The sequence below is a fragment of the Papaver somniferum genome, chromosome 3 (genome assembly GCF_003573695.1).
Source record: "Papaver somniferum cultivar HN1 chromosome 3, ASM357369v1, whole genome shotgun sequence".
Lineage (NCBI taxonomy): Eukaryota > Viridiplantae > Streptophyta > Magnoliopsida > Ranunculales > Papaveraceae > Papaver > Papaver somniferum.
In genome coordinates this window covers 131,559,574-131,585,007 of record NC_039360.1, presented here as the reverse complement: position 1 = coordinate 131,585,007, position 25,434 = coordinate 131,559,574, and the positions used below count along the sequence as shown (strand labels likewise).

The following is a 25,434-nucleotide window of genomic DNA, read 5'->3' as shown; positions in this document are numbered from 1 at the left end:
AGGTGGTAATTTTATAACTCTTGTAACCCCTATATTCATGAACACACATAATCTTAACAAAGCTTCTCTTATGTTTTCTACCACACTGCTTTTTTTTAGTGTTCTTCTTTCTTTCATTATATGGGTAAAGTTTTCATTTATCAAATGTTTTTGCAAGTATTATCATGTGGGCGTTAGAGCATTGAGAGGCTCACATTAATATAGCGTAGTTAGTTTGATCCGATCGAGGACTCGAAGATGAAATAAACTTAATTTGCTTCGATTAACCACTACGACTCACCAAGATTCAAGATTCAACCTAAAAAGCATGGTCTTTTCCCTTGATTCAATTTATCATTCAAGGGTTGCTTGAGTGTGATATTGGATAAAGTTTGTCGCGCTTAATAGTTGGACGCACACAAATATCCGTTTGTACCCAATCATTCAACGCAACAAAATAAGTCATCAAATTTGATTTTATGAGTTAAAGTGTAACAACTCATTGGACGCATCAAATATAAACCATCATATTTGATTTTCGTGAGTTAAAATCTAACGACTCATCTATAATTGTGCGCATCAAACTTGAATTACCATAGTGGCTAGGGTCTCATTCGATCCGACGTCGGGCGCACCAAACTTGAATCACCATCGTAACTAAGGTTTGATTCAATCTTACGTTTCGTCAACTTAAATCGTGAATTTGGAGATCCACCATAGTTAGAGCAGGGACTATGAGATAGATTGTTTTAGAGCCTATCTCTTTCAAGATGAAAGAAACTCCAGGTGATGGCGTGAAAAATTTACCGTACGATACATATAATAATCTATACGACAAACAGTTGGCCGCTAGGAGCAAAAATTTGAAAGTCCCTAAATTCAGGAAAGCAAATATATATTTCTTTCGGGAATTATTTAATCAGTCGGTTCGACAATTGGTAGAGTACAATTTTGTATTATGATGCATGCCAATTTGTCAAGAGTTTAGTGATCAATAAGATATGTTTCATATATATATATATATATACATATATATATATTTAATGTAATGTTTTTTTATTATGTTTAATTTGATAATTAAATAAATATATAAATACGACAAGTTGTTAACCGTTTATATATCAGAAATCAAAATACGACAAACTAAAATTTGTTAAAAAAAAAAACAAAACGAACGACAAACTGTGGGTTTTTATTTCAACTTCATACGATAAAACCAAGTACCTGTTTTTCATATATTTATTTCACACGACAAACTTTTTACTGTGTAGTGGAGGCTTTCGCTACCTGTATCACCGAAACGAGGCTTTGATTGAGTTTCGGGTGATCAAGTCTTTTATTTTGAAAGAGGCTTCTCAACCCTATAACCCTGAGTCCAATTTTATGTACACTATTTAACGAGTGTTTAAGTAAACTTCAGTTTTCACCATTGATCCAATTTAGGGAGTTATGTAATGAGGATTAAAGTTCTAGACATGGATGGCAATGAAGTCATCAGTTGATTAATCAAAAAAAAAATGAACACTTCGGAAGAATGTGCACATAATTGTACTTCATAGCTCCTGCCCTCGGTGTTAAACCTCTAATCGATGGAAGAAGTCCCTAAGAGCAAGTCTTATGGTGGAAGAATTCCATATTCCATCTTCCACGCCATCTCAGCATTTGGAATAGTTCATGAAAGTAAAATATAGTGGTGAAATCGTAAAAACGCTAATCAAAATAGTATTTTACGCTAATAAGAATAGCGTCAAAAAAATGCTATTCAGAACTTTAATTCTCATTACATTAATCTAATGGCTGAGAATGCGCAATTAGATTTTCAACTGCTCATTTTAAATTTATGGGTAAAAAAAGCGCTATTCTGAATAGCGCTTTACGCTATTTAGATTAGCGTTGGGCGTTATTTTTATTGGCGTTTTCCGTCTTCTATCATGCTATCCTGAACAACGTTTTATGCTAATCTGATTATCGTTTCCATGGATTCCGCGGACCATCTCACGAAATCATGGAACATCGCTTGGAAAAACTGTGGAAGACCCCCAACTTGGAAGCCACTAGACTTGACATTCCACAATTGAAATAGGTTGGATTCCAGTTCCACTGTAAGACTTGCTCTAACAACACAAGTCCCAAAATGTAATTAGTTTTTTTTTTTAATACTAATGTAAAAATTGCTATTATGTACACTAATACGCGCCGATACACCATCGATATATTTTTCGTCGAAGTTTTGTCGGACCCCGAAGAATCTTCCGTATTTACTAAAGTATCCCTCTTCTTGAATGTACTAAAATATCCCTCTTCTCCTTGAAAGCTTCTCTCTTTTCAGTTCTAGTTTCTCTCTCATCTTCTTCATTTGTCTCTGCACTACTCTCTCTCTCCATCTCTCACTGGAATTCTCTCTGTGTGTCTATGGAGCAAAAAAGAAAACCAGAAGCGCATAGCCTTAAAACCAGAGTACAAGAGAGAAAAGGATTGAAGAGAAAATTAGAAGCAGCAGCAGCAGGAGATAAAGAAGAAGAACATAAAGTGAGAGAGATCTCCTCTTCCCCTTCTCCTTCCCCTCTTCCTTGTTCAGATTCTTTTGCTACTCAAATTAATCATCAGAACCTAACAATTGAAGTCGCTACTCAAGTTGATATACTCAATTCTACTTTCTCATGGAATGAATCTCACCGAGCCTCTGCTAAACGTGCTACTCATGTCCTTGCTGAACTAGCCAAAAATGGTAAAATTTCAAATTTCAAATTTTCAGATCTCTCTTCTTTTTTTTTTTTGCAATTTTTGAACTAGTTTCTGAGATTTTTAGGAATTTTATTTTTGTTGATTTTGTTGATTTGTGGCAGAAGAAGTGGTGAATATAATTGTAGATGGTGGTGCTGTAACGGCTTTAGTGAAACATCTACAAGCTCCTCCTTTCATTTCAGATGATGATGAATCAGCTCCTAAGCCTTTTGAACACGAAGTTGAGAAAGGAAGTGCTTTTGCTCTTGGACTACTAGCTGTCAAGGTAATAATAATTTTTATTATTTTCATTTTGCACGGTGTCATTTTCTTGTTTTGCTTTTCTAGTTGACATTAGCTTCATTTTGGTGGGATGTTTGGAGGTATGACCACAAATTAGGCGGATTATGGTTTGAATTTGTTCAATTTGTACTGTAGACTGTGTAGGGATGGCAACAGTTATAAATTTTCTATGATGATTTGACATGGAATTGGTACTATCGAGCACCATTAATATCCATGCTCTACTAGAAAATCACCATGTATCATGTTAGAATTTCCGCGTAGACGTAAAAGAGTAATTAAGAAAGAGTTCGGATTTTACTAACTAGTAAAACACAATCTCAACATAATACAAAGCTAAGCTTGTAGAGGATAAGCTCTTATTCGTGATCAAGGTAATAATTTGAATATGAATTTTGACAGCTTGTTGCTTGAAACCTTTGACATATATTTTTTTTGCAATAGAAAATAATAAAAGTTTGAACCTTGATTTAGATATGTATTTCGAGGTGATTCTCAAATGTTTTAATTGAATGTTAATGAACTTAAAATGACATACCTGGTGTTATATGTATTACTTTCAACTCATATACTTCCACTTGCTTTTCTGTTAACAGCCAGAGCACCAACAACTGATAGTCGATGCTGGTGCTTTGTCTCATCTAGTTGACCTCTTAAAGAGGCAGACACATGGTTCTAACTCTCGGGCTGTAAATAGTGTTATTAGGAGAGCGGCTGATGCGATTACCAACCTTGCTCACGAGAATAGTAATATCAAGACACGTGTCAGGTTTGCTTGCTGTACTTGCTGAATTACCTCCTGATCTGAGTTGCATATTCACCCTTTTTCCTTCTCTCTAATGTGCTGTATATTGTGGGATTACTTTTCAGGCTTGAGGGGGGAATTCCACCTCTTGTTGAGTTGCTTGAGTTCACTGATACGAAGGTACAGAGAGCGGCTGCTGGGGCCCTGCGAACCTTAGCATTTAAAAATGATGAAAATAAAAATCAGGTTGGCTGCCTTGTACATTATTTTCTTCATTACGGGAATCTGTTCGAGTTTGCTCTGATGCTTTGTTTCCTGACCTTACAGATTGTTGAATGCAATGCGCTCCCCACCCTCATTTTAATGCTTAGGTCTGAGGATGCCGCAATACATTATGAGGCGGTAGGTTTAACCATAAAACTGTTAAATCAACTGGCTGAGAGACTTGCATCCTTGTGATCTTTGCTGTTTGTAATTCACATTATAACCTATAGCCCCCAATCAATTTCACACATCTATCAGGTTGGTGTTATCGGGAATCTGGTTCACTCGTCCCCAAACATAAAGAAAGATGTGCTTCAGGCTGGAGCTTTACAACCGGTTATCGGATTACTTAGGTACACTCAATTATTTACACTTACCATTCTAGCAGTGCCTTCCCAGTTATGTTTTCCAGCAAGCAAACACATTGCATTTATCACATCATGCTTTTGTGGCAACTGGAAGTTTTCCTTCTCCTCACGTGAACAGACTTGTACTTCGTTCTATTTTCATAAGTTTGTGTCCTGGATGGCAGTTCTCTTTGCTCGGAGAGCCAAAGGGAGGCAGCTCTGCTACTAGGGCAATTTGCTGCGACTGATTCTGATTGCAAGGTGAGTTATATATATTTTGTACTTCTATATATTGTTTTTGGGTTGATTACATACAGGTTCCTTGTTAACATGGTAAAGAAGAGTCTGCCTCCCAGGTACTAATTGGTAAATTGACTTAATGTGGTTTTTGCAGGTGCATATTGTACAGAGAGGTGCTGTCCGACCTTTAATTGAAATGCTCCAATCCCCAGATTTACAGCTTAGGGAGATGGCAGCCTTTGCATTGGGAAGACTGGCACAGGTTATATAATTATGCACCTCTCATGTTTTAACTTGTTAGCTGATAAGATTGTGTGGTCATAATAAGATTGTCCATATTGGTGATTGCGTTTTCATTTGGTTTCCCCTTGTTCTCAAGCATCTCTGGACACTTACTATGGGATCCATGCATGGTCTGGTACACAAGATAATACATGCTTATTGTCCTCGAAACATGATAACTAATTATTACAGAATAGCGAAGTGAGAATTGAAACGGCATCTTTTATATACTATGCAGCATAGAGAAGAAAACCCCCTCTTAATGGGTTCCTTTAGGAAGCTCCCTTGCCTTTTCACTATTGCAGCTATGTTGACTACACATTCAAATCGGTTCAAGATGTCTGGCACACATGAAGTGTGATTTTCAGAAAAATCACAAATTCCAACCATCTTACTTACATTCAGTTTGTGATTTTCAGGACACACACAACCAAGCTGGTATTGCCCACAATGGTGGTCTTCAGCCACTATTGAAGCTGCTTGACTCAAAAAATGGGTCTCTGCAGCACAATGCTGCGTTTGCTCTTTATGGTCTTGCGGACAATGAGGTCTACAGTTGCCTCCTTTAATTTGTGAATAAATTTGTTTGTTTAATATGATTGTTAGCTGACCTATTTTACACTCTTTTCCTCTTGTAGGATAATGTTTCTGATTTTATCAAGGTTGGAGGTATTCAAAAGCTGCAAGATGGAGAATTCATCGTTCAGGTAATTTTCTTTCTTTCTTCGTTTCCGTTTTTAATTGACTGATAGGATTTAGATGGTCTATCCTGACGATGATGGTATTACATTAGCATGACTAAGATAATTTGTCGATGATTGTTTCAACCTTCAGTTTTTGGAAGTCCGGCAGGGTTTATTGAAACAAGCATTATTAATAGTTTTATGTATCACAGGCAACCAAAGATTGTGTAGCAAAGACATTAAAGAGACTAGAGGAGAAGGTCCATGGAAGAGTAAGTGTTGTCTTTGTCACCATTTACATCTCTGATAAAAAGCCTGTGCCTGTGGATTTCAGATATCAATTTTGTACGTTAATCGGCTGACATGCTAGTTACTTACTCTCCCTGTATTTACTCCTGTTCTTACACTCCCTAATCAACTTACTATTAGATGATTTTTCTTTTTGCTGCCAGGTATTGAGCCATCTGTTATATCTTATGCGCGTAGGAGAGAAGGTTATTCAGAGACGAGTTTCTCTGGCCCTTGCCCATCTTTGTTCGCCTGATGATCAAAGGACAATATTCATTGATAACAATGGTGAGCACTGGTTATTGCATCTTCGTGGATTTTGTTAGTTAACTGCTTCTCTTAGTGCATGAAGTGGAGCTGATTGCTCTACAAATGTGTATGCAGGACTGGAGTCACTTGTAGGGCTTCTTGGGTCTGCAAATGTAAAGCAGCAGCTGGATGGTTCTGCAGCCTTGTACAAGTTGGCTAACAAAGCCTCGTCCCTTTCTCCAATGGATGCAGCTCCTCCATCTCCAACACCTCAGGTGACTAACAGTTCTTGGGCTAGGTCTCCCTTTTTGGGCATCCCATGTCAAATGTCATGTATATTTGTGTTGTTCAGTCTCTCAGATTGTTAGAAGGACATCTTTATGAGATTTTTTGTATCTTTAAGTTCCAAAAGTTGGGACCCTTTGTCATTTTAGTTCTATTAACAGAGCTCTTTCCCTTAACATTTCTCAGAGCCAATCTGGTCTAGTGCAACTGCTGGCAGTATAAATAATAAGTACTGCGGTGTCCTGGCTCGCATCTTTCTCGTGGCTGCATCTTTCTTTTTCTGTCTGAAGCCGTTTTCACATGTTCTGCAAGAACTGTTTATTCTAAGTAGATCTGGCTTGTTCCTGAGATACATATTTGGGTGCCAATGACATCGATTAATTTTTGTTGCAGGTGTATTTAGGCGAGCAATATGTTAATAGTGCTACACTCTCTGACGTCACTTTTTTAGTCGAAGGTAGATTGTTCTTGTTCTGGACTATTATTTCAGTTTATATTTATTTTTCACACCTCAGTGTCCAGGAAATCCTCAAAATTCACTCCTGTCGCTTAAAAAACATCATAAGTTTCATTCAAAGGAAGTTCAAGATGAAGGCTCAAAACATGCGATCCCTCTTTCTTTTCAGGTAGACGGTTCTACGCTCACAGAATTGCTCTGCTTGCTTCCTCAGACGCATTCCGTGCAATGTTTGATGGTGGTTATCGGGTGAGCTTGGTTGCGTCTTACAACTTTATTTTGAGTAGTGTGTGTGATGTTGTCATGAAAATAAAAGCACAATACAACTATTTTTTCTATTTAATTTTTATGTTGTTGTCAAGTAGTCCAAGTTCTGAGGTTGGATGTCCTGGAATTTGTTTGCATGGGCTTGAATTAGTGGCAAGTGAATGATAGAATTTGGAAATGTCACAGGAGAAGGACGCCAGGGATATAGAGATTCCTAATATAAGATGGGAAGTGTTTGAGTTGATGATGAGGTTAGCATTTCACTAGATTATTTTCCCTTGTCCTTTACTAAATAAAAGTACTGGAATATAATGCATCTGAGTTTTGCCTTGCAGATTCATATACACAGGATCAGTTGATGTTACATTAGATATAGCGCAAGATCTCCTCAGAGCTGCAGATCAGTATCTTCTGGAGGGGCTTAAGCGTCTTTGTGAATATGCAATTGCACAGGTGAGTCGAGAAGTTTAGTTTGAGAAATGGTATACACAGTGTGCTTTTCAGAAGATTAATTTGGATGATTTTTGTCGATATTTGTTTTTCAGGATGTGTCTTTGGAAAACGTCTCAACCATGTACGAACTATCAGAAAACTTCCATGCAATGTCATTACGGGACATATGCATCCTTTTCATCCTGGAGCACTTCGAAAAATTGAGTGAGAGGCCAGGGTATGCTCTCTCTCCCTGTCTCACACACACATAAAACAAACGTGCACTCACACAGTCATTCAGCGACAGAAATTCTAGGATTAGACTAGCTATAGCTCTTTAACGGTACAGCTACTGTTGTGTATGCAATACTTAGCTAGGCGCAAAAGTCAAAATTTTGTCTGTGTTTCTAAAGGTTTATCACAATAACATCCAGCCCAAAAAAGATCAGGGATGGTGGCTGTATAGAGAAGAATAGTGTTATTAAGTATACAGTATGATAAATAAACCTTATAGGTATTGTTTATTAATCACGAGATGTTTTACAACATTTCCTTCTCACAACAGTAGCTGTACATGCAGGCATGCCAATAGGTTATTGGTTTTTGATACGTGTGCTAGTTAAACTCACCTGTTTGTACATGCAGGCATGCTCATCTCATCCAATGTATAATCCCGGAGATCCGCAACTACTTCACTAGAGCACTTACAAAATCGAACCACCAGCGCAATAGCAACCATTTATAAGATCACTTCTCATCTGTAAGACCAGTTCTTGTTCCTGACCCGTGGATCCCTAATTGTTAACACATGTTGTTGGTGAACATTGTACAGTAGCAGAAAAAATATTCACTTAGTCCTCTCTCTCTCTAGAGCTGAACAATGCTATATTGGCAGAACTTTCGGATGAATCAGCGTCTGTGTTATTTGTTTTGTAATCTTGTAATATCGCTGGTTCGTTTCAACTTTTGTTTTTCATAATATTGAGAAGTATGCAGAAAATGAAAGATGCTTGCCAGATATAACATGAACTATAGATGTAGAAACAAATTCTAGATCTGTCAGGTCCCTGAGCACAATGTAATAAGAAACAAGTTAGCATTGGAGGAAAGTAGAAATGAGTCTGATCAGCGAGTGACACTGTTTCACTTTTGTAGTCCCAAGAGTGCCATGGGTAGGCTCTTTCAGTGTCCATGGCGGAAGTATTTGAAGTGCCCAGACATCAGCAGCTAATACTACAATAAAGATCATTCGTGAATTGAAGAAATTTTATGGTGTGGACACATTTCCAAAGAGTGTTGACCTCTTGGAAAGCTCGATTGCCAATTTTTATCTTTTCAAGAAAAGAAAAAGAGGTGCAAGGATATTTTGTTTCCTCACTGCGGGACACAGATAATCCCACGATTCCTGCCCAACTACACTGGCAATTAGCACATGGCAGTGTAGTTGATGACGAAGGTGATGAGGTAAAATCGATTGGCTTATCATATAAGACTAAAGTTGTCTATAAATATGAATGTTCTTCTCATCTGCAAATTCGAAACACTTTCGATCATTAACCCCATGGCTTCTCTGATCAAGAGATCGCCTCAGAGCTTCTTCCCCTCCTCCGTGTTTATAAAAACGGTCGTGTGGAGCGTTTAATCGAGTCCCAAATAGTCCCACCGTCACTGAAAGACGGAAAAACTGGTGTTTCGTCCAAAGACATCACAATCTCTACCAACCCATCCATTTCTGCTAGAATCTACATTCCCAGTAGTAAACTCACTACTACTGAAAAGCTTGCTCTTCTCATTTACTTCCATGGCGGAGGTTTCTGCATTGAATCTGCCTTCTCGCTTTTTCAGCAGCGTTACTTAAATGCTGTAGTTTCTCAAGCTAATGTAGTTGCTGTTTCAGTTGATTACAGATTAGCTCCTGAACACCCACTTCCTGTTGCTTATGAAGATTGTTGGACTTCTCTACAGTGGGTACTTTCTCATACTAAACACCATCATGATGAACAACCACAGCAAGACAGTATTACCCACGGTTTTGAGGTGGAACCGTGGCTGAAAAACAACGTTAATTTCGATAGGGTATTTTTGGGTGGTGACAGTGCTGGTGCAAACATTGCTCACAATATAGCTATGAGAGCTGGTGCAAATGGATTAAGTGTCATTCGAGGTATGTTTCTGGTTCATCCATATTTTTGGGGGTCTGAACGGATCGGATCGGAAAAAGATATGGATGGAGGTGCTAAGGACATGGTAGAGAGGATATGGTTATTTGTCAATCCTTCGGCTAAGGATGGCATTGATGATCCGATGTTTAACCCATTTGCGAATGGTGCACCGAGTTTATCAGGTCTTGGATGTAAACGAGTGTTGGTCTGTGTTGCTGAAAATGATGTACTGAAAGAGAGAGGTAAGTTTTATTGCGAGAAATTGAAGAAGAATGGATGGGAAGGTGAGGATGTCGAGTTGTTCGAGAGTGCTGAGGAAGGGCATGGTTTTTATGTGTTTGCCCCTGATACTCAGAATGCTCAACTACTTTTCAAATGTTTAGCTTCATTTCTTAGCAAGTAGATTAAGCTCTTTGCTAAGTTTATTCAAAATAAATAAATCAAGCATTTTGTTAAGTTTATGTAGGCTAAGTAAGAGCATAAGCTTCAGAAATTTCTCATGAGAGTCCAACTACAAACATCAAGAAACCCCCAGAAATTTCAGAAACCCCAAATCTTGATAATCCTTCCAGCTTCAGAAAAAAACATAAGCATCAACAACAACATACTGAACTTGCTTAGCACTAAAGATCCTCAGCACTCCAATTCCTCCTCCCAACCCACTGATTTTTGCCAGCACCAACAAAACCAAGAAAATGCCTTGCTAAATTCTCCATAGCAGGTCTCATATCAGGAAATCACGAACAACAAAAACCCTCATTATCCCGCAAACCCCCATTCGAAATACATCAAAATCCCAAACAAGAATTCAGCTAAAAACATCAATAAACTCTCCAAAATTATGAACCTGCTAAATATTGATAATCCTCCCAACTTGAAAAGAAACAAATAAAGCCAAATATTGATGGTACACCCATTGGTGTATGATTTCTGGTCTTGGCATTACTGTTGTTTGTATCCATATACCGAAGAAATTAGTGATTATGATTCTTACATCTGGTTCTTGATCATTCTTAGCTTCATAACTTAGTAATATTCCCTTCCATGCATATTTCTTGAAAATCTTGGGCTTCTCTGAGAATGAGATTTTCTCCCAATTTCTCCCTTCTATCTTCTTTGTTCTTGCGCCTAAGCAAGACGCGAAAATACATAATTCACCCACTAACAAATCAAGTTTCTGAAAAACCAGAATATGAATCTGGCAAAACTATCTATAACATTATAAATAAACTCCACGGCATCATATGTTATGGTTCAGTACCTAAACAATGATCAAAATAACGAAAACTAACGGATGAACAAGGTATGAGACGAGAAAAGGGAGAGTTAAGAGAAAGTTTGAGAAGAATTAGGGAGGCAGAGAGTTGCAGAGAAGACTTGAGAATAATTATGTTTGCTTAAATTGAAGAATAACAAGACGTACATACTTATAGCTGCCAATTACTTGGCTTGCAAGTCTGCGCTCTAGTTGCACTTAATAACTAACTTAACAAAACAACTAATTAAGGAAAGTCTAAATAAGGAAAACAATGTAAAGAGGTGTTGGTATCACAACATCCCATCCTGCTTGAAAAAAAGACTTGTCCTCAAGTCTGAAACTCTGGAAAGTGCAGCAAAATTTCATCAGCATCTTCCCAAGTTGCATCTGCAGTAGCACGACCTTTCCACTTGATGAGCCATTTTGTGCCAGCAGCATTACCCTTCTTGTACATCTTACGATCCAAAATTGATTCAGGTTCCCACTTCTCATAATCGACTGTAACAGGTAGTTCAGGCTGTATAATGTCAGATACGCCAAGCTTGAGTTTCAAGAGTGAAACATGAAACACAGGATGAATTCTACTGGTAGGAGGTAAGCCCAATCTATAAGCTACAGTCCCGATCTTTTATAAGACTTTAAATGGTCCATAAAATTTGGGTGAAAGCTTTGAAAAAGATGAGGTTGCTGCAGTTGTCTGACGATAAGGTTGGAGTCTGAGAAAAACCAAATCCCCAACTGAAAAACTCCTTTTGGTTCTATGTGCATCAGCATAAACTTTCATTCTTGACTGAGCGTCTTGTAAATTGGACTTCAAAATCAGCAAAACTTGATCACGAGCTTGCAAGACTATATCCACAGCGTGGACAGTAGTAGAGTCAGAAATATATGTTGAAACAACTGTAGGAGGAAGCCTGCTATAAACAGCCTGATAAGGACTCATTTTGATTACGGTATGAAAGCTAGTATTATAGCACCACTCAGTCCAAGGTAACCATTGTAGCCAATCACTAGGCTTAATCCCAGCAAAACAGCGTAAGTAACACTCTAAAGTTCTATTTGTAACTTCAGTCAAACCATCAGATTGAGGATGATAAGCAGAACTTCTACAAAGTTGAGTATGCTGAAGTGAAAAGAAAGCTTCCCAAAATTGGCTCATGAAAATTGAATCCCTGTCACTAGTGATACTCTTAGGCATGCCATGTAATCGAACTATTTCTCGAACAAAAAATTCAGCCACAGTATCAGCTGAATAAGGATGTGTAAGAGCCACAAAATGTGCATATCTGGACAAACGATCCACTACAACTAGAATAGATGTTCTTCGATTAGATGGTGGAAGACCATCTATGAAATCCATAGATATATCCAACCAAATATCAGTAGGTATGGATAAAGGATGTAGCTATCCTGGAGGAGAAATGGATTCAACCTTGTAGCGTTGACAAATATCACAAGAAGCTATGTAATCTTTAACTGTCTTCTTCATGCCTGACCAATAAATTTTTTGTTGAAGGCGCTTATAAGTACGCAAATACCCAGCATGTCCACCAGTTGGAGTTGAATGAAATTCATCCAAAAGTTTAGAGCACCACGAAGATGTAGAAGTTACTACAATTATGTTCTTATAGCGAAGAACTCCATCAGTATAAGTGTAATGTGGCAGACAATCTTGTTGCTCACGTAACTTTGCAATTATAAGACTCAAATTAGTGTCATTATGGCATTCTTGGACAATATCAATAATCCCAGTGAATACTGGTGTAGTAATTGCCATTAATTGACAATCATTAACACGAGATAATGCATCAGCCACCATATTTAAAGCTCCAGATCGGTAAATGATTTCATAATCATAACCTAGTAGTTTGGACAACCACTTTTGTTGTTCCATTGAAGAGATACGCTGCTCTAAGAAGTACTTAAGGCTCCTATGATCAGTGTAAATCTTAAAATGTCGACCAAGTAAGTAAGGTCGTCATTTATTGACTGCATTAACTATATCCAACATCTCCTTGTCATAAACTGAAAGATTAAGATTCTTTCCTGAAAGTGATTTGTTGTAGTAAGCAACATTCCTCTTATCCTGTATTAACACTGCTCCAAGACCATTGACAGATGCATCACATTCCAAACTGAATTCTTTGGTGAAATCTGGTAGTGCTAAAACTGGTGTACTAGTTAAAGCTTTCTTGAGGTTGTTAAAAGCTGTAGTCGCATCAGGAGTCCATACAAAGGAATCCAACTTGAGTAATTGTGTAAGTGGAGCACTAATCTTACTGTAATCCTTAACAAACTTACGATAATATCCAGCCAATCCCAAAAATCCTCTCAAAGCTTTCACTGTGGTCGGAATAGGACAGTTTGTTATGCATGATATCTTATCAGAGTCAACAGATACACCTTCAGAAGAAACCATATGACCCAAGTAACTTATTGTCTTCTTAGCAAATTCACACTTCTGCTGATTGAGAAATATCTGATGTGCACGTAAAGCTTCAAACACCAAGTTTACATGTTGAATATGTTCAGATTCAGACTCGATGTAGATAAGTATGTCATCAAAAAATACCAATACAAATTTTCGAAGAAAAGGACGAAGAATTTCATTCATCAGACTCTGAAAAGTTGCAGGAGCATTGGACAACCCAAATGGCATCACCAGGAATTTGTAATGACCATCATTTGTGCAAAAAGCTGTTTTATGTATATCATCTGGATGCACACGAATCTGATGATAACCAGATCGCATATCAATCTTAGAAAATATTACTGCACCATGTAATTCATCAAGAAGTTCATCCACAATTGGAAATCTATCCTTGACAGTAACCTTATTAAGAGCTCTATAATCCACACACATACGCCAAGAGCCATTTTTTTTTTGCGAACTAAGAGTACAGTAGATGAAAAAGGACTAGAACTAGTTCTAATCAAACCTGTATCTATGAGTTCCTTAACAATTTTCTCAATATCCTCTTTCTGAAAATAAGGATATCTATATGGCCTAACATTCACTGGTGTGGAGTTAGGCAGTAAAGGAATACGATGATCATACTTTTTCTGAGGTGGTAAGTCAGTTGGTGAAGTAAACAAATCAGAAAACCGTAGAAGTAAATCTGAAACTGCAGTGTTTACCTGAGAGGTAGTCTCGGAAATAGTTGAAGGCGTCACCAATTAAAGTAGAAATCCATGTTGAGTGTTCTGAAAAAAAAATTCTGCATTGGAAAGCTATCAAGTAATAGAATTGAAGCTGGCTTATTACCCACTAAAGCATATTCTTGATCATCGGAAGTAAACTTCATGTGTAATTTCTCAAAATCCCAAGAGATATTACCCAAAGTTCTTAACCATGCTACACCAAGCACTGCCTCACAACCACTTAATTCTAATAAGAAAAACTCAGTAGTGAACTGATAATCTTGTAACTTTAGAGAAATATCAGAACAAAGTCCTTGAGTTTTTAGAATTCCTCCATTACCAACCAGAACATTCATATCATCATTAACTGACTTAGGTAAAACACCACATCTCTTAGCAATTGTAGGATGCAATAAATTATGAGTTGAACCCGAATCAAGCAAAATAGTAATTGGTTGACCTGCAATGTAGCCTGTAACACGCATAGTGGTAGGGAATGAAGATCCAGTAAAAGCATGAAGTGAAATTTTGGGTTCATAATGCATCTGATTTGCAGCTGCAGGAGTAATCATCTCTTCTGTGTCAGATGTTGTTGGCTCTTTCTCTCCTTCAATATGAATTTCTGGAGTCATCTCTAGAATTAATAATATAGAGTTTAATTGTTTTGCACAAATATGACCATCCTTATATTGTTCATCACAACACAGACCTTGTTCACGTCTATGTCGTTGTTCTTCTAAAGATAGACGTTTAACTCCAGATGGAATTGTAGGTTTCTTAAAAGGTGCATTAGCTTGATCAGATGAAGTAGATGACTGTATGTATAGATTTGACCTCGCAACAGATTTGTAAAAAGAAGAGTTTGAAAGTAACACATCTTCTTGTTTTATAGCTTTCCTAAAAGCTGCAACTAGCGTTGGTGGTTCAAATACCTCAATAATAGATCGAATGTCCTTCTTGAGAGGACGGATAAAGAGATCAATGACATAATCATCTGGTAAATCAGTAACAAAGTTAATAAGTTGCTCAAATTCTTTAATGTGATCTCGTACCGAACCTTGCTGAGAAATTGTTGACAATGCCAAACGTTGGTTAGCAATTTTTTTTATCAGCAAAACGTTCACGAACCAGTGTGCAAAAATCTATCCATGAAGGATTAGTGAGCTTGTTCTGAACCCAGCGAAACCAAGAATTGGCTTCTCCCTTAAAATAAGAAGTAGCAATGTCAATCTTTAAACCTTCAGTTGTATGATGAAGACGAAAATACTGATCAGCTTAAAATATCCAACCAGCTGGGTCTGTCCCTTCAAAAGTAGGAAACTTCAAATTATTAGGTATAGGAGAACCTAATATACCATTGCCGCCACCTGAACCACTACTTCCAGGCATACCAGGATGACCATGGTTAACATTGTTTCCATTATTTCCGTCAAAACCACCAAATACAGGAGGTGTATTGAGAGGAAAACGTGCCTGAAGAAGAGATGTTACATCACGAGTAATAGTAGCAGCAATAGTTTTGATATTTTGCGTGTTCTGCTGCATCACCGTAACCATCTCTTTTTTATGATTATCTAAAATATCTTGCAAACTTGTATTATGTAAAGTTTGCGTTCTTTTCATCAGTGCATCCAAGATAGCAGCTCTGGATTGATCGTCATTATCTGAAGTATCAATGACTGTTTGCATAAAATCTGTAACTGTTGTGTTCAAAGTGTTCACCACAGTTGTAAGCTGGTGAACTTCGTCTGTAAGAGTCATGGCGCAAGCGGAAACTAAAAAAAATATTTAGGGTTTTGTTTTGAGAAGGATCTAATCTGCTCTGGTAACAGATGTTATGGTTCAGTACCTAAACAATGATCAAAATAACGAAAACTAACAGATGAACAAGGTATGAGACGAGAAAAGGGAGAGTTAAGAGAAAGTTTGAGAAGAATTAGGGAGGCAGAGAGTTGCAGAGAAGACTTGAGAATAATTATGTTTGCTTAAATTGAAGAATAACAAGACGTACATACTTATAGCTGCCAATTACTTGGCTTGCAAGTCTGCGCAGCAATTCTAGTTGCACTTAATAACTAACTTAACAAAACAACTAATTAAGGAAAATCTAAATAAGGAAAACAATGTAAAGAGGTGTTGCTATCACAACATCATATGACAGATAAGACATTTCAGCCATTGCTACGATAGGCCAGTACACAAGACGAAACAAATAACGGAAGAAATCAGAGGGAAAGACTATAGCCAGGGAGGGAAAAGCTATAGCCAGGAAAAAAGGAAAAGTAAAAGCAGGAAAAAAACAAAAAACAGAAGGAAGGCCGACATTTTTGTTTGGGGGCGGGAGAGAGTTTTGTTCTTACGGGCCTGTAATTTATATAAAAGTTTCCAAAGTTAAAACTATAAATCCCAAGCTCAGTGGGCTTTACAGTTCTAGTCCTCAAAAAAAAAAATTAGTCTAGTTTTTTTCTTTTTTCTGAAGCAATTTTAGTATAGCTATATTAAAAAGAAGATTACAACCAAAACTTGGATGAACACACATAACAACAAATCCTACATGATCCATTAAAAAAAACATAAACAAGGCACAAAAACCTGGAACCAAGTTCAAATCCCTACCGAAAGAAGAAGATAAAAATACGAACTTATTTCCTAACTAATCTATAATATGCAATATCAGAAATTCCATTCGCTACATGTTCTCAGGTCTTGAAGCATCGTACTACCTGATTACGAGCTAAGAAAACACCTTGCTTAGCAAACAAATATGCTGAAAAGTTGATTCACGAAAGACATGTTTGAATTTAATGGACTGGATACTAGTACACATCCTCTTTCATATGGTATAAACAATCGAAGGAAAACTTTGATTCACAACAGCAGAAATAGTTGAAGAAGAGTCTGATTGAAGAATAACCTAAAGCTTGTTGTTAGTAACAACCCATTCCAAAGCACATATAACCGCGATTACTTCAACGATAGAATTTGTAGCAATGTCAATACCCTGAGATTCATCCGTAATGAACTCCACAAAATGGACTCTGACCACAAACCCATATCCAGACATACCAGGATTACCCCTTGATGCACTATCACAACATAGCAGAGTCGTATGCAAATCAGGCAGCTTAAAGAAAACTTCAATAACTCTAATTTCACATACTTTCTTGCAGGTTATACCAAAGTTTTTCAATATGCACAGGTCATAAGTAGAATCCCCCATCTCCCATTTTATTTTGATTTCACAATCATCAATGACTTGAGTAATCTTCCTTTTCGTCTTTTTACTGTCACGCTTATAGTTGTCAAAGAAGATTCTATTTATAGTAAACCATAGCTCAACCATGAAAGAGTAGGATACAACGCTCCATAATCTTTTAACCACACGAATTATAGTTTTACTTAAAGATATGAGATCCTCAAAAGAAAGAGGATTTAGAAAAAAAAAATACCTCTTATCCAACCCCATAAGATCTAACTATGGTACAATGCCACAAAAGATGGTCAATAGTATCTTGGTCATCGTGTACATAACATCTAGAAGCAATATTGAAACACTTCTTATTTAGATTCTCATCATTTGTACAAACATCCCATGTAATTTTCCAAATATTACTTGTTGTTCTTGGATGAACACAAGGAAGCCAAATTTTCTTATATGTGTATATATATTATTTTTTTTGCTGAATCACATGTTTTTTGTTAAATTCACATGCAAAAATTATTACAAGCCAAAAAGCACATATTCAAGCCTAAAACAATAAGAAGAAAAAAACAAATCAAATCTGATTTTGTTCACTAATAGAGTTTGTAATAAGCTACTCCTGGCATCTCAATACGTTTTAAAAATTGAGGTCTTCCCATATGAATACTCTTCACTCCAGCGCCCGATGTTGCTCCTCTTTTTGCTAATATATTTGCAAAAAAAATTATCTCTCCAAAAAAGTGAACAAGTTTAATCTCTTTAAGATTCTGGATCATTTGTTGCCATCTTGCTTTAATGTACCAAGGTAGTACTCCTCCGCTGAAGTGCTCAATGATTGATTTGTAATCTGACTAAATAATTATCTTACTGCAATTTAGTGAGACATCCCATTCAATTGCACACATGAGAGCATATTCCATTGCAATACAATTTGTTGCTACACCTACTCCACTAGTTAAAGTACAAATTAACTGACATTGACTATTTCTAGCGATAACACCCAGTCCAGCATTTCCAAAAGATATCCCAGCACAGCAAAATAAAGTGTACCCATCCTCAGGAGCTTTCTAGAAACATTCTTTAATACAGTTATACTTAATGCTTTTGTCTTCAAGCCTAAAAAAAGAGATTACCCGTAAATCATATTCTTGTCCCCATTTATTTCCTTTCATTCTGTAGATCCCTTCTTGCACAAGCCTTTTTATTGTGTGTTTGAAACTATTACAGTGAGACTTCACTTCCTCAATTAATTGCTTATTCTTTGAAATCATAATTCCCTCATAGTCATCCATCTTTTTTTTTTGATGAAAGGACTTTATCGTTTGCAGCTTTACAAATATCATCAAATGAACAAGGATTTCTGAAACCAAAAATTGTACCTAACCAAGACCAAATTTCCTTACTAAAACTAAAATGCCATAATGTATGATTCATACTGGTCTTCAGTACAGATGCGACATCTAGAAGCCATTTCAAAACCCATTTTCCTCATTTCCTCATCATCCGCATAAACCCCCTACAGAAGTTTACAAATATTGCTAGCAATACTGGGATAAAAAAAAGGTTTCTTATACAATCTCAACTTAGGTTGAATTAATAATATTTTATTAATAACATTTGAAACTGAAAAAAATACCAGAACTATAACCACTCCAGACTAGATTGTCAACACCATAATGAATGAGAACAGATCAGACGCAAAATTTTTTTGCAGCATATCAGCACGAATATCCCAAATGTTATCCACAATAACATCATTAACTTTTCAAATGTAAATGATGCATGCTATAGTCATTATCGGGAAAACTTTTGATAACTAGGGAATCAAGAATCCATGTATCATGCCAAAACGGAAATCTTCTTACCATACCCAATCAACCATTTTGCATGACCAACCATGTCAGGATTGACCTATCTAGTTCTAGGACAAAACTGAGGATCGTCTAAAATAAGAAATCTAATTCTCATACTTATATTTATATTCGGCTAAGAAGAAAGAACCTAATCTTCATGAAAAGTTTGGGTTTTCCACAACAGTTTCATAAAAGATCTATATTAATACCTAAACCACCTTCACCCATTTGGAAACAAACTTTTTCCCAAGCCAAAGTGAAAACTTTGTTATCTTCAGAAATTTTAGACTAGAGAAAATTTCTAATAATTCTGTCTTGAAATGCAAGAAATTTAGCAATCTAACAAGCCAATCTCTTTTGCAGATATTCCACAATAGACCAAAGATGGTTAGATTGGACTCTACCATTCATGAGCATGACACCATGATATTTATTAGGTAGAGAGGATAATTACACCCACATTGTACTAGAAATTAATATAATTACACCCACATTGTACTAGAAATTAATATCTTCAGTGAATTAGATGTACCATCCACAAAGTATTTTCTTTTATATGTGCAAACAATCTGACCAGAAGAAGCTTGATAATCACAGAAGAGTTGTTTAAGATTTGTCAGAATTTTGGAATCCCTATTACAAAAGACAAATTTATTGAAAAGGAGAGGGTACCAAATATAAATTGACTTTTGCATTCGGCAACCTTTATGGGAAAAACCTAATACATTTGCAAGTAGATCTAATTAAAAGATCCCTGAACAACATGTATATGTAGAGTTTTCTATTATCTCCTCCGTAATCAATATTTCTTGGACAACAAAGTATATAAACCTGATTTTGTAGAAGAGTTCTTGGACGATATTACAAAACAATATCCAAGATCAATTAGTCGTATTTAAATCAAGAGGATACGGATTCTGCCAGTATGAAACTTGTTCCCTATCTTTCAAGATACGAATTCAACAAGAACAAGTCTCGTTGTTGATCACAAACAATAAGGACTTAAACTATCTAGATTGAATTTGTATTACTTGTGATATTCATATTATAAAGATAAAACAATATAATGGGGAAAAGTAAAAACACAAGACACCACAAGTTTCTTAACGAGGAAAACTGCACCCGCAGAAAACCCTGGGACTTCGTCCAGCTTTGAGCACCAAACTGTATTAAGCCACTACAGATGCTAGCCTACTATTAGACTTCAGATTGGAATTTAGTCGAAACCAAATTAAGCCTCCAATAAAATCAACTTTTGTCGTGCTTCTTGCGTCTCTTGAACCTCGCAACGCTCTACGCAATTGATTCCCTTAGATGACGTCCTTTACAACTTAAGAGTTGCTTCAACCTAAGTGAATACTTTTGATACTAATTGTCCTCTTATAGATAAGCCTATTTGATTTCCCTTTAGATCAAGGCTTGGATTTCTGTTTGCAGTATACAAAGCTAGCAAAACCCAAGAATCCGGAACTCTTACCCTCAGTTAGCCTTGGAGATCTCTAACCACCTATCATCTTAAACCGATCAAAGATGAAGAGTTTTAGATATGTATCTTAAGAAATCACAAATTCTGAGACAAAAAGAACTTTGTGATTTCTATCTATCTCCTTCCTGTTTGGAGATTGACGAAAATATCAACAATCAATAAAAACAAAATCAGGATACACAACTATCAAGGTAAAGATAGTATTACATGGCTTCACGAATCCATAAGTGAAGTCTTTAAAATGTAAACCTAATTATATTTTTTAGATGAAACCTAGGTCAATAGAAGACGACTCTAGCAAGCAACTAGGACATAAAAGTGTCAAGGATTGGATTTTTCCAGTTGTTTGAGTCGCAGTGCTCGGTTAAACCAACAAGTGTTGCCATCTCAAGTTTTTTTTTAATGTTGGATGATCAAAATTATATTTTGATTTATAGTATACTAAGTCAAGTCTCGGACTAGGTTAGAATTTGGTAGTTGAGTATCAGACATCACCCTTTAAAGACTGAAGATGGAAGACGATATTTGGAGAACTTCTGTATCAGGTATGTGAAGTCTGAACCATTCTATTTTACTCACTATGTTACCATTATATCTATTGATACGATGTCGTATGACTTCAGTATATTTACAAAAAAGAAGTTTCAAGTCAAACTTGTCTTGTTAAAAATCTCGAAATATGATTTTAGCAAAGATGTTCAACGTTCCTTAACAATATTATAGTTAGAAGCAATTTATTATTTGAATTAAGTTGCGCATCAATCGAAAATTTCCCATGAAAATGATTTTATCACATGAAAATGTTCCAAACATCATATGATAAAAATATTAAATTATCTGATATTTCTGGTCAGGATAGGTTGGCGAACTGATAGGTGTCTAAAACGCCTAATTTTATATCTAGTATTTATGCTTTCCTTGCTAAGTTTTCTTGTAAATTATGTATCTTATGTTTGTTTTTGAGTATTTATGTACTTTGGAGTCATTTGGAACAAAAGAAGAAGAACAAGGCAAAAAGATGCAAACGCTGTTGGAGGCGAACTACTTCTCATGGTTTGTTTTATTTCTTCATCTATGTCTGAAAAGTATGTCGGCTTTAGTGATGCAATTTCTGTCTGAAAAGCATGACAGCTTTAGTGATGAATAGACATTGAAGAGGAGAAGTGGATATGAGAAGTAAAAGACGACTATTGTTGGTGGGAGAATTCGAGAAGAGCAGAAGCGGCATTCACATGCGAGCAATGGTTGGAGCCAACTAAAGTTATGCAGCAAAGGAGGTGGAAGAATTCGAAGACGAGCAAATGCCGTTGGGAGCTCGGCCAAGGATAATGGGCTACTGTGGAGTCACTAAATGCTATCATTTGGTGGCCCGAATCTGATTACTGGGTGCCTCAGTCTGGGGTTCTTAGAGCTGGGGCGTTTATATCCAACTTCATTTCCTACACAAGACCAAAAAAATTCAGAGAAGAAATGATTTCTCTTATCATTAGTTTTTATTTGTCTCTCTGCCTGAGAATGAGATGGCGGCTTCATTAGTTTTCATGGAGAAGAAGATTGTGAAATATTCAGAGAAGAGGGATGAAGAAGATTATGCTGGTATTGAAATTGAAGATGATTTTCAAGGGTTTAGATCTGTTTTTATCAGGAAGAAATGATGAAGAACAAGTGATGTTGTTTCCATGGTTGAATTATATGTGGTCGAGTGGAAACCAAATCTGATTGGGGAACAAGTTGAGCTCGATTTCAAGGATTAGAATAGGGGTTTCAATGGATTCAAGTCTACAACAGGTATGGATGATTTTCAAGGGTTTTGATTGTGGTGTGTATGAAATTGAAGTTAGGGTTTAAGCTGGATTTGAGACTGATGATGGGTAGCTTGGAGTTGAATTCGAAATAGAGTTGGGTGTATCTGTTGCCAGAATTGGTTAGATAAGGAATCTGTTGTTGAATCTGGGATGAATTTGAAAAGGATTTTTAATGAGATGGAGATGATGATTTCTTGTGATTCAGTTGATGGAAGAAATGGTGAGGTTTGGAGTCCAAGGGTATGTTCAAGGAATTGGACATGAAGAGAATCAGTTGTTGTCACTTAGTTTGGGTTTTATTGTAGTTCATTGAGATGATGGCGATGCTGCTTCAAGGAACTGGAATGAGCTGAGCTGTAGAGGATGGTACTGCAATGTGCAAGTGGTTTCTGAGCTTACACTTTGCCAGGAAATGAAGTAGCTGATGTCGCTGCCTTGGGTACTGTTGATTTGCAGCTGCGCAAGGAGGCTGTTACAGGGTGATTATGAACTGTTGGTACTTGGTAGAGGTTGCAGCAATAATGAGTATTGGAATCAAGATGGGTACAAGACTAGTGGTAGTTCAGGTTAAAGTGCTAGGTGGTGAAAACAAGAGGTGAGCACTGCTTGTTTTGGCAGTGACAATGGCAGGAATGGATTAATGATGCCTGTGACGATGATAAACGATGATGCAGCGGTGGTTGCTGTTATGGTGAAGATTGGTGCTGGGAGTGATCGAGGAGAACCTGAGTATTGCACTGATGGGAGAAGAAGATGATGCAGTTGGAGAGTAACGAATCAGTGGTACTGCTGCCATTGATTTTCGAGGTTGAGCTGGGTTCTTGGGACTGTTGAGAATGGAGATTGGGTTTGGCAGTGATAACGAGTAGTAATCGCTGGAAGGAGTGTGGTGGCTGTGTCGCAGAAGTTACAACATTGGAGTAACGAGTTCAGGTCAAGTGTTGGTCTGGTGCTGTGGCTTGACTTGTAGTTAGCAGAATGAAGAACAACACAGAGAGGTGAATGTATGTACAGCTGAGGTTATTGGTTGGTTTCGACAGGTTGCAGAGAAATACAATGAGGCAGTGAAGAGTCCTTGGCTGAGTCATGATGAATGTGAATGTATGTCTGCAGGGTTCGGAGTGCTAAGATGGTGCTGGTTGTATGCGAGGCTGAAATGGCTTGGTTGTCTAGGCATAGCTGAATTGGTTGTTGCTGTGCGTGAAAAGAGAATGAGAAGGAAACTGAAGAATGGGTTGCTGTTCAGTGATGATGTTTTGGTGTTGTTCTGAAATGGAATTGTACTATGAACTGAAGAATGGGTTGCTATGGATGTGAGAGTGGATGCTGCTGTTGATGTAGAGAAGATGAATTTGTGCTAATATGGAGCCTGTAGTGATTGAATACTAGCTCAGGGAGAAGATTTGAGTGATTGAATATCTGAATGAAGATTAGAAGTATGTTGGAAACCACAAATGTGCAGCTACAATCAGGCAGCTAAGCAGTAATGCAGGGCCATCTTGGCTGGATTGAGTTATGAAGCACAATCATTGTGCAACACACAGCTTTGGCCAGTGCAACAGCCTTGGCCTAGACTCTACCAGTTAGCTCATTCAGCCCAGTTAGCTTATCTGGATAGCTGACTCTGACTTGATTCAGCTGACTCGGTTTGACTCGGTGTTTGACCGAGTTGACCGGTGACCGGGCGGACTTTGCCGGTCACCTGAGACACTTTTCCGGCCATTTCCGTCGACGATTTGGCAGAATTTTTACATGGGTTTTTCTCACTTTTGGGCCACGTGGATTTTCATCTAATGGACTTTGAAGACTTGGACCTAATTTTTGAACTAGAGGAGCTATAAAAGAGAAAACTTCTACAACTTATGAATCACGTATTATTCTTGGAGCTTTGGAGATAGCCGCAACTAGGGTTTGGTTTCGTATTTATTTTTCATCTTCTTTATTTGATTATTGATTATGATGAACTCCATAGCTATGAGTAGCTAAATCTAATATTATTGGTTAAGAATGTAGTCCTATATCTACAACTTGTGCTTGATTAATGTATTAGTTTTCTCTCTTGATTATCGTTCAAATCTCTATTGTTTTAATAATCACATGATTGATGTATTGTGATAGGATATAGATGTTTGGTTAGTTAAGTGGCCAATTAATTGAACTTGCATCCTTGTCCATAGCTATTTTAGGGTTTTTCATCAAGTGATAACCCTAAATACAAGAGCATGATAAGATTACGGTTTGTAGTGATACACTCTTGTAATCATATGTAGAGTTTGACCATTGTCCGAATTGTCATGTGCAATGTATGACAATTGCATTGATTAGCCTATTTCTAAAACTTAATGCTCCTGGGAATTAAACTTAATTAGCGCAAGGCGTTAGGTTATTCTTTAGGTAGAATTCACATACGCAGCTCTAATGTGTATGTTGATGAACTTAGGAAATTAATAGAATATCTTGCTCTCTTGATACTCTAGGCTTTTGATAATAAAAGAGATTAAATTGTAATTCTAATCATGTATGCAAGTACTCGTTTAAGATAAAAGATGAACTCCTTGACCAATATCTTTCTCTCATTGATTACATTCTACTATTTACTTTTATTGCTTACATAAAAATCAGAAATCCCCCCAATTGGTTACTTTGAGAAATTGAATACATAATAACTACAATTGCCTCTCTGTGGAAACGAACTCTTTCTTATCATATACTTTAGGAAAGTGAAATTATTTTTGACGTATACGACTGTGATCACGAATCATTCGCAAACCATAGATATATGAGTTAAAGAAATACATGAAGGTTGGAGAACTAGTCCGCAAACAACGATTTCAGTTAGGAACAATTCATGAACCTGGTTCAAGAACCGTTGTGAACTAATTACTTGAAGTTGGTATTATATGCTAGCAGTTGGCAAACCCGGTTGACAAACCATGGAAAACTGAGTTTGGTAGTTTCTTAGAATCGTATCTAGATGACAAC

The 25,434-nt window shown here is 37.0% G+C and overlaps 3 protein-coding genes across 4 annotated transcripts; 2 read left to right on the top strand and 1 right to left on the bottom strand.

The window, feature by feature from the left end:
- Nucleotides 1-2,306: 2,306 nt before the first annotated feature.
- On the top strand, nt 2,307-8,565 carry LOC113357396 (ARM REPEAT PROTEIN INTERACTING WITH ABF2-like). Of its 2 annotated transcripts, XM_026600770.1 has the most exons (19): nt 2,307-2,707; nt 2,826-2,989; nt 3,603-3,775; nt 3,877-3,997; nt 4,079-4,153; nt 4,274-4,368; nt 4,548-4,623; nt 4,757-4,864; nt 5,304-5,432; nt 5,523-5,591; nt 5,780-5,839; nt 6,020-6,143; nt 6,240-6,379; nt 6,783-6,846; nt 7,016-7,095; nt 7,300-7,364; nt 7,449-7,566; nt 7,659-7,783; nt 8,191-8,565. In XM_026600770.1, exons 1-19 carry the CDS (start codon nt 2,392-2,394, stop codon nt 8,288-8,290), a joined length of 2,202 nt encoding a protein of 733 aa, XP_026456555.1. In that variant the 5' UTR covers nt 2,307-2,391; the 3' UTR covers nt 8,291-8,565. The 2 variants fall into 2 exon arrangements, with proteins under 2 accessions (XP_026456555.1, XP_026456554.1); XM_026600769.1 differs by having other exon boundaries at nt 3,877-4,153.
- A 540-nt stretch (nt 8,566-9,105) lies between these two features.
- On the top strand, nt 9,106-10,225 carry LOC113361640 (2-hydroxyisoflavanone dehydratase-like; the record flags this gene model as incomplete). The annotated part of the gene is made up of 1 exon (XM_026604818.1): nt 9,106-10,225. A coding segment is annotated over one exon (1,005 nt), but the record flags the coding sequence as incomplete, so codon positions are not given.
- Nucleotides 10,226-12,943: 2,718 nt separating this feature from the next.
- LOC113359994 lies at nt 12,944-15,867 on the bottom strand. Its single transcript, XM_026603548.1, has 5 exons — nt 15,462-15,867; nt 15,235-15,344; nt 14,231-15,167; nt 13,905-14,090; nt 12,944-13,809 (listed from the first exon to the last, which is right to left on the bottom strand). Exons 1-5 carry the CDS (start codon nt 15,865-15,867, stop codon nt 12,944-12,946), a joined length of 2,505 nt encoding a protein of 834 aa, XP_026459333.1.
- Between the last annotated feature and the right edge of the window lie 9,567 nt (nt 15,868-25,434).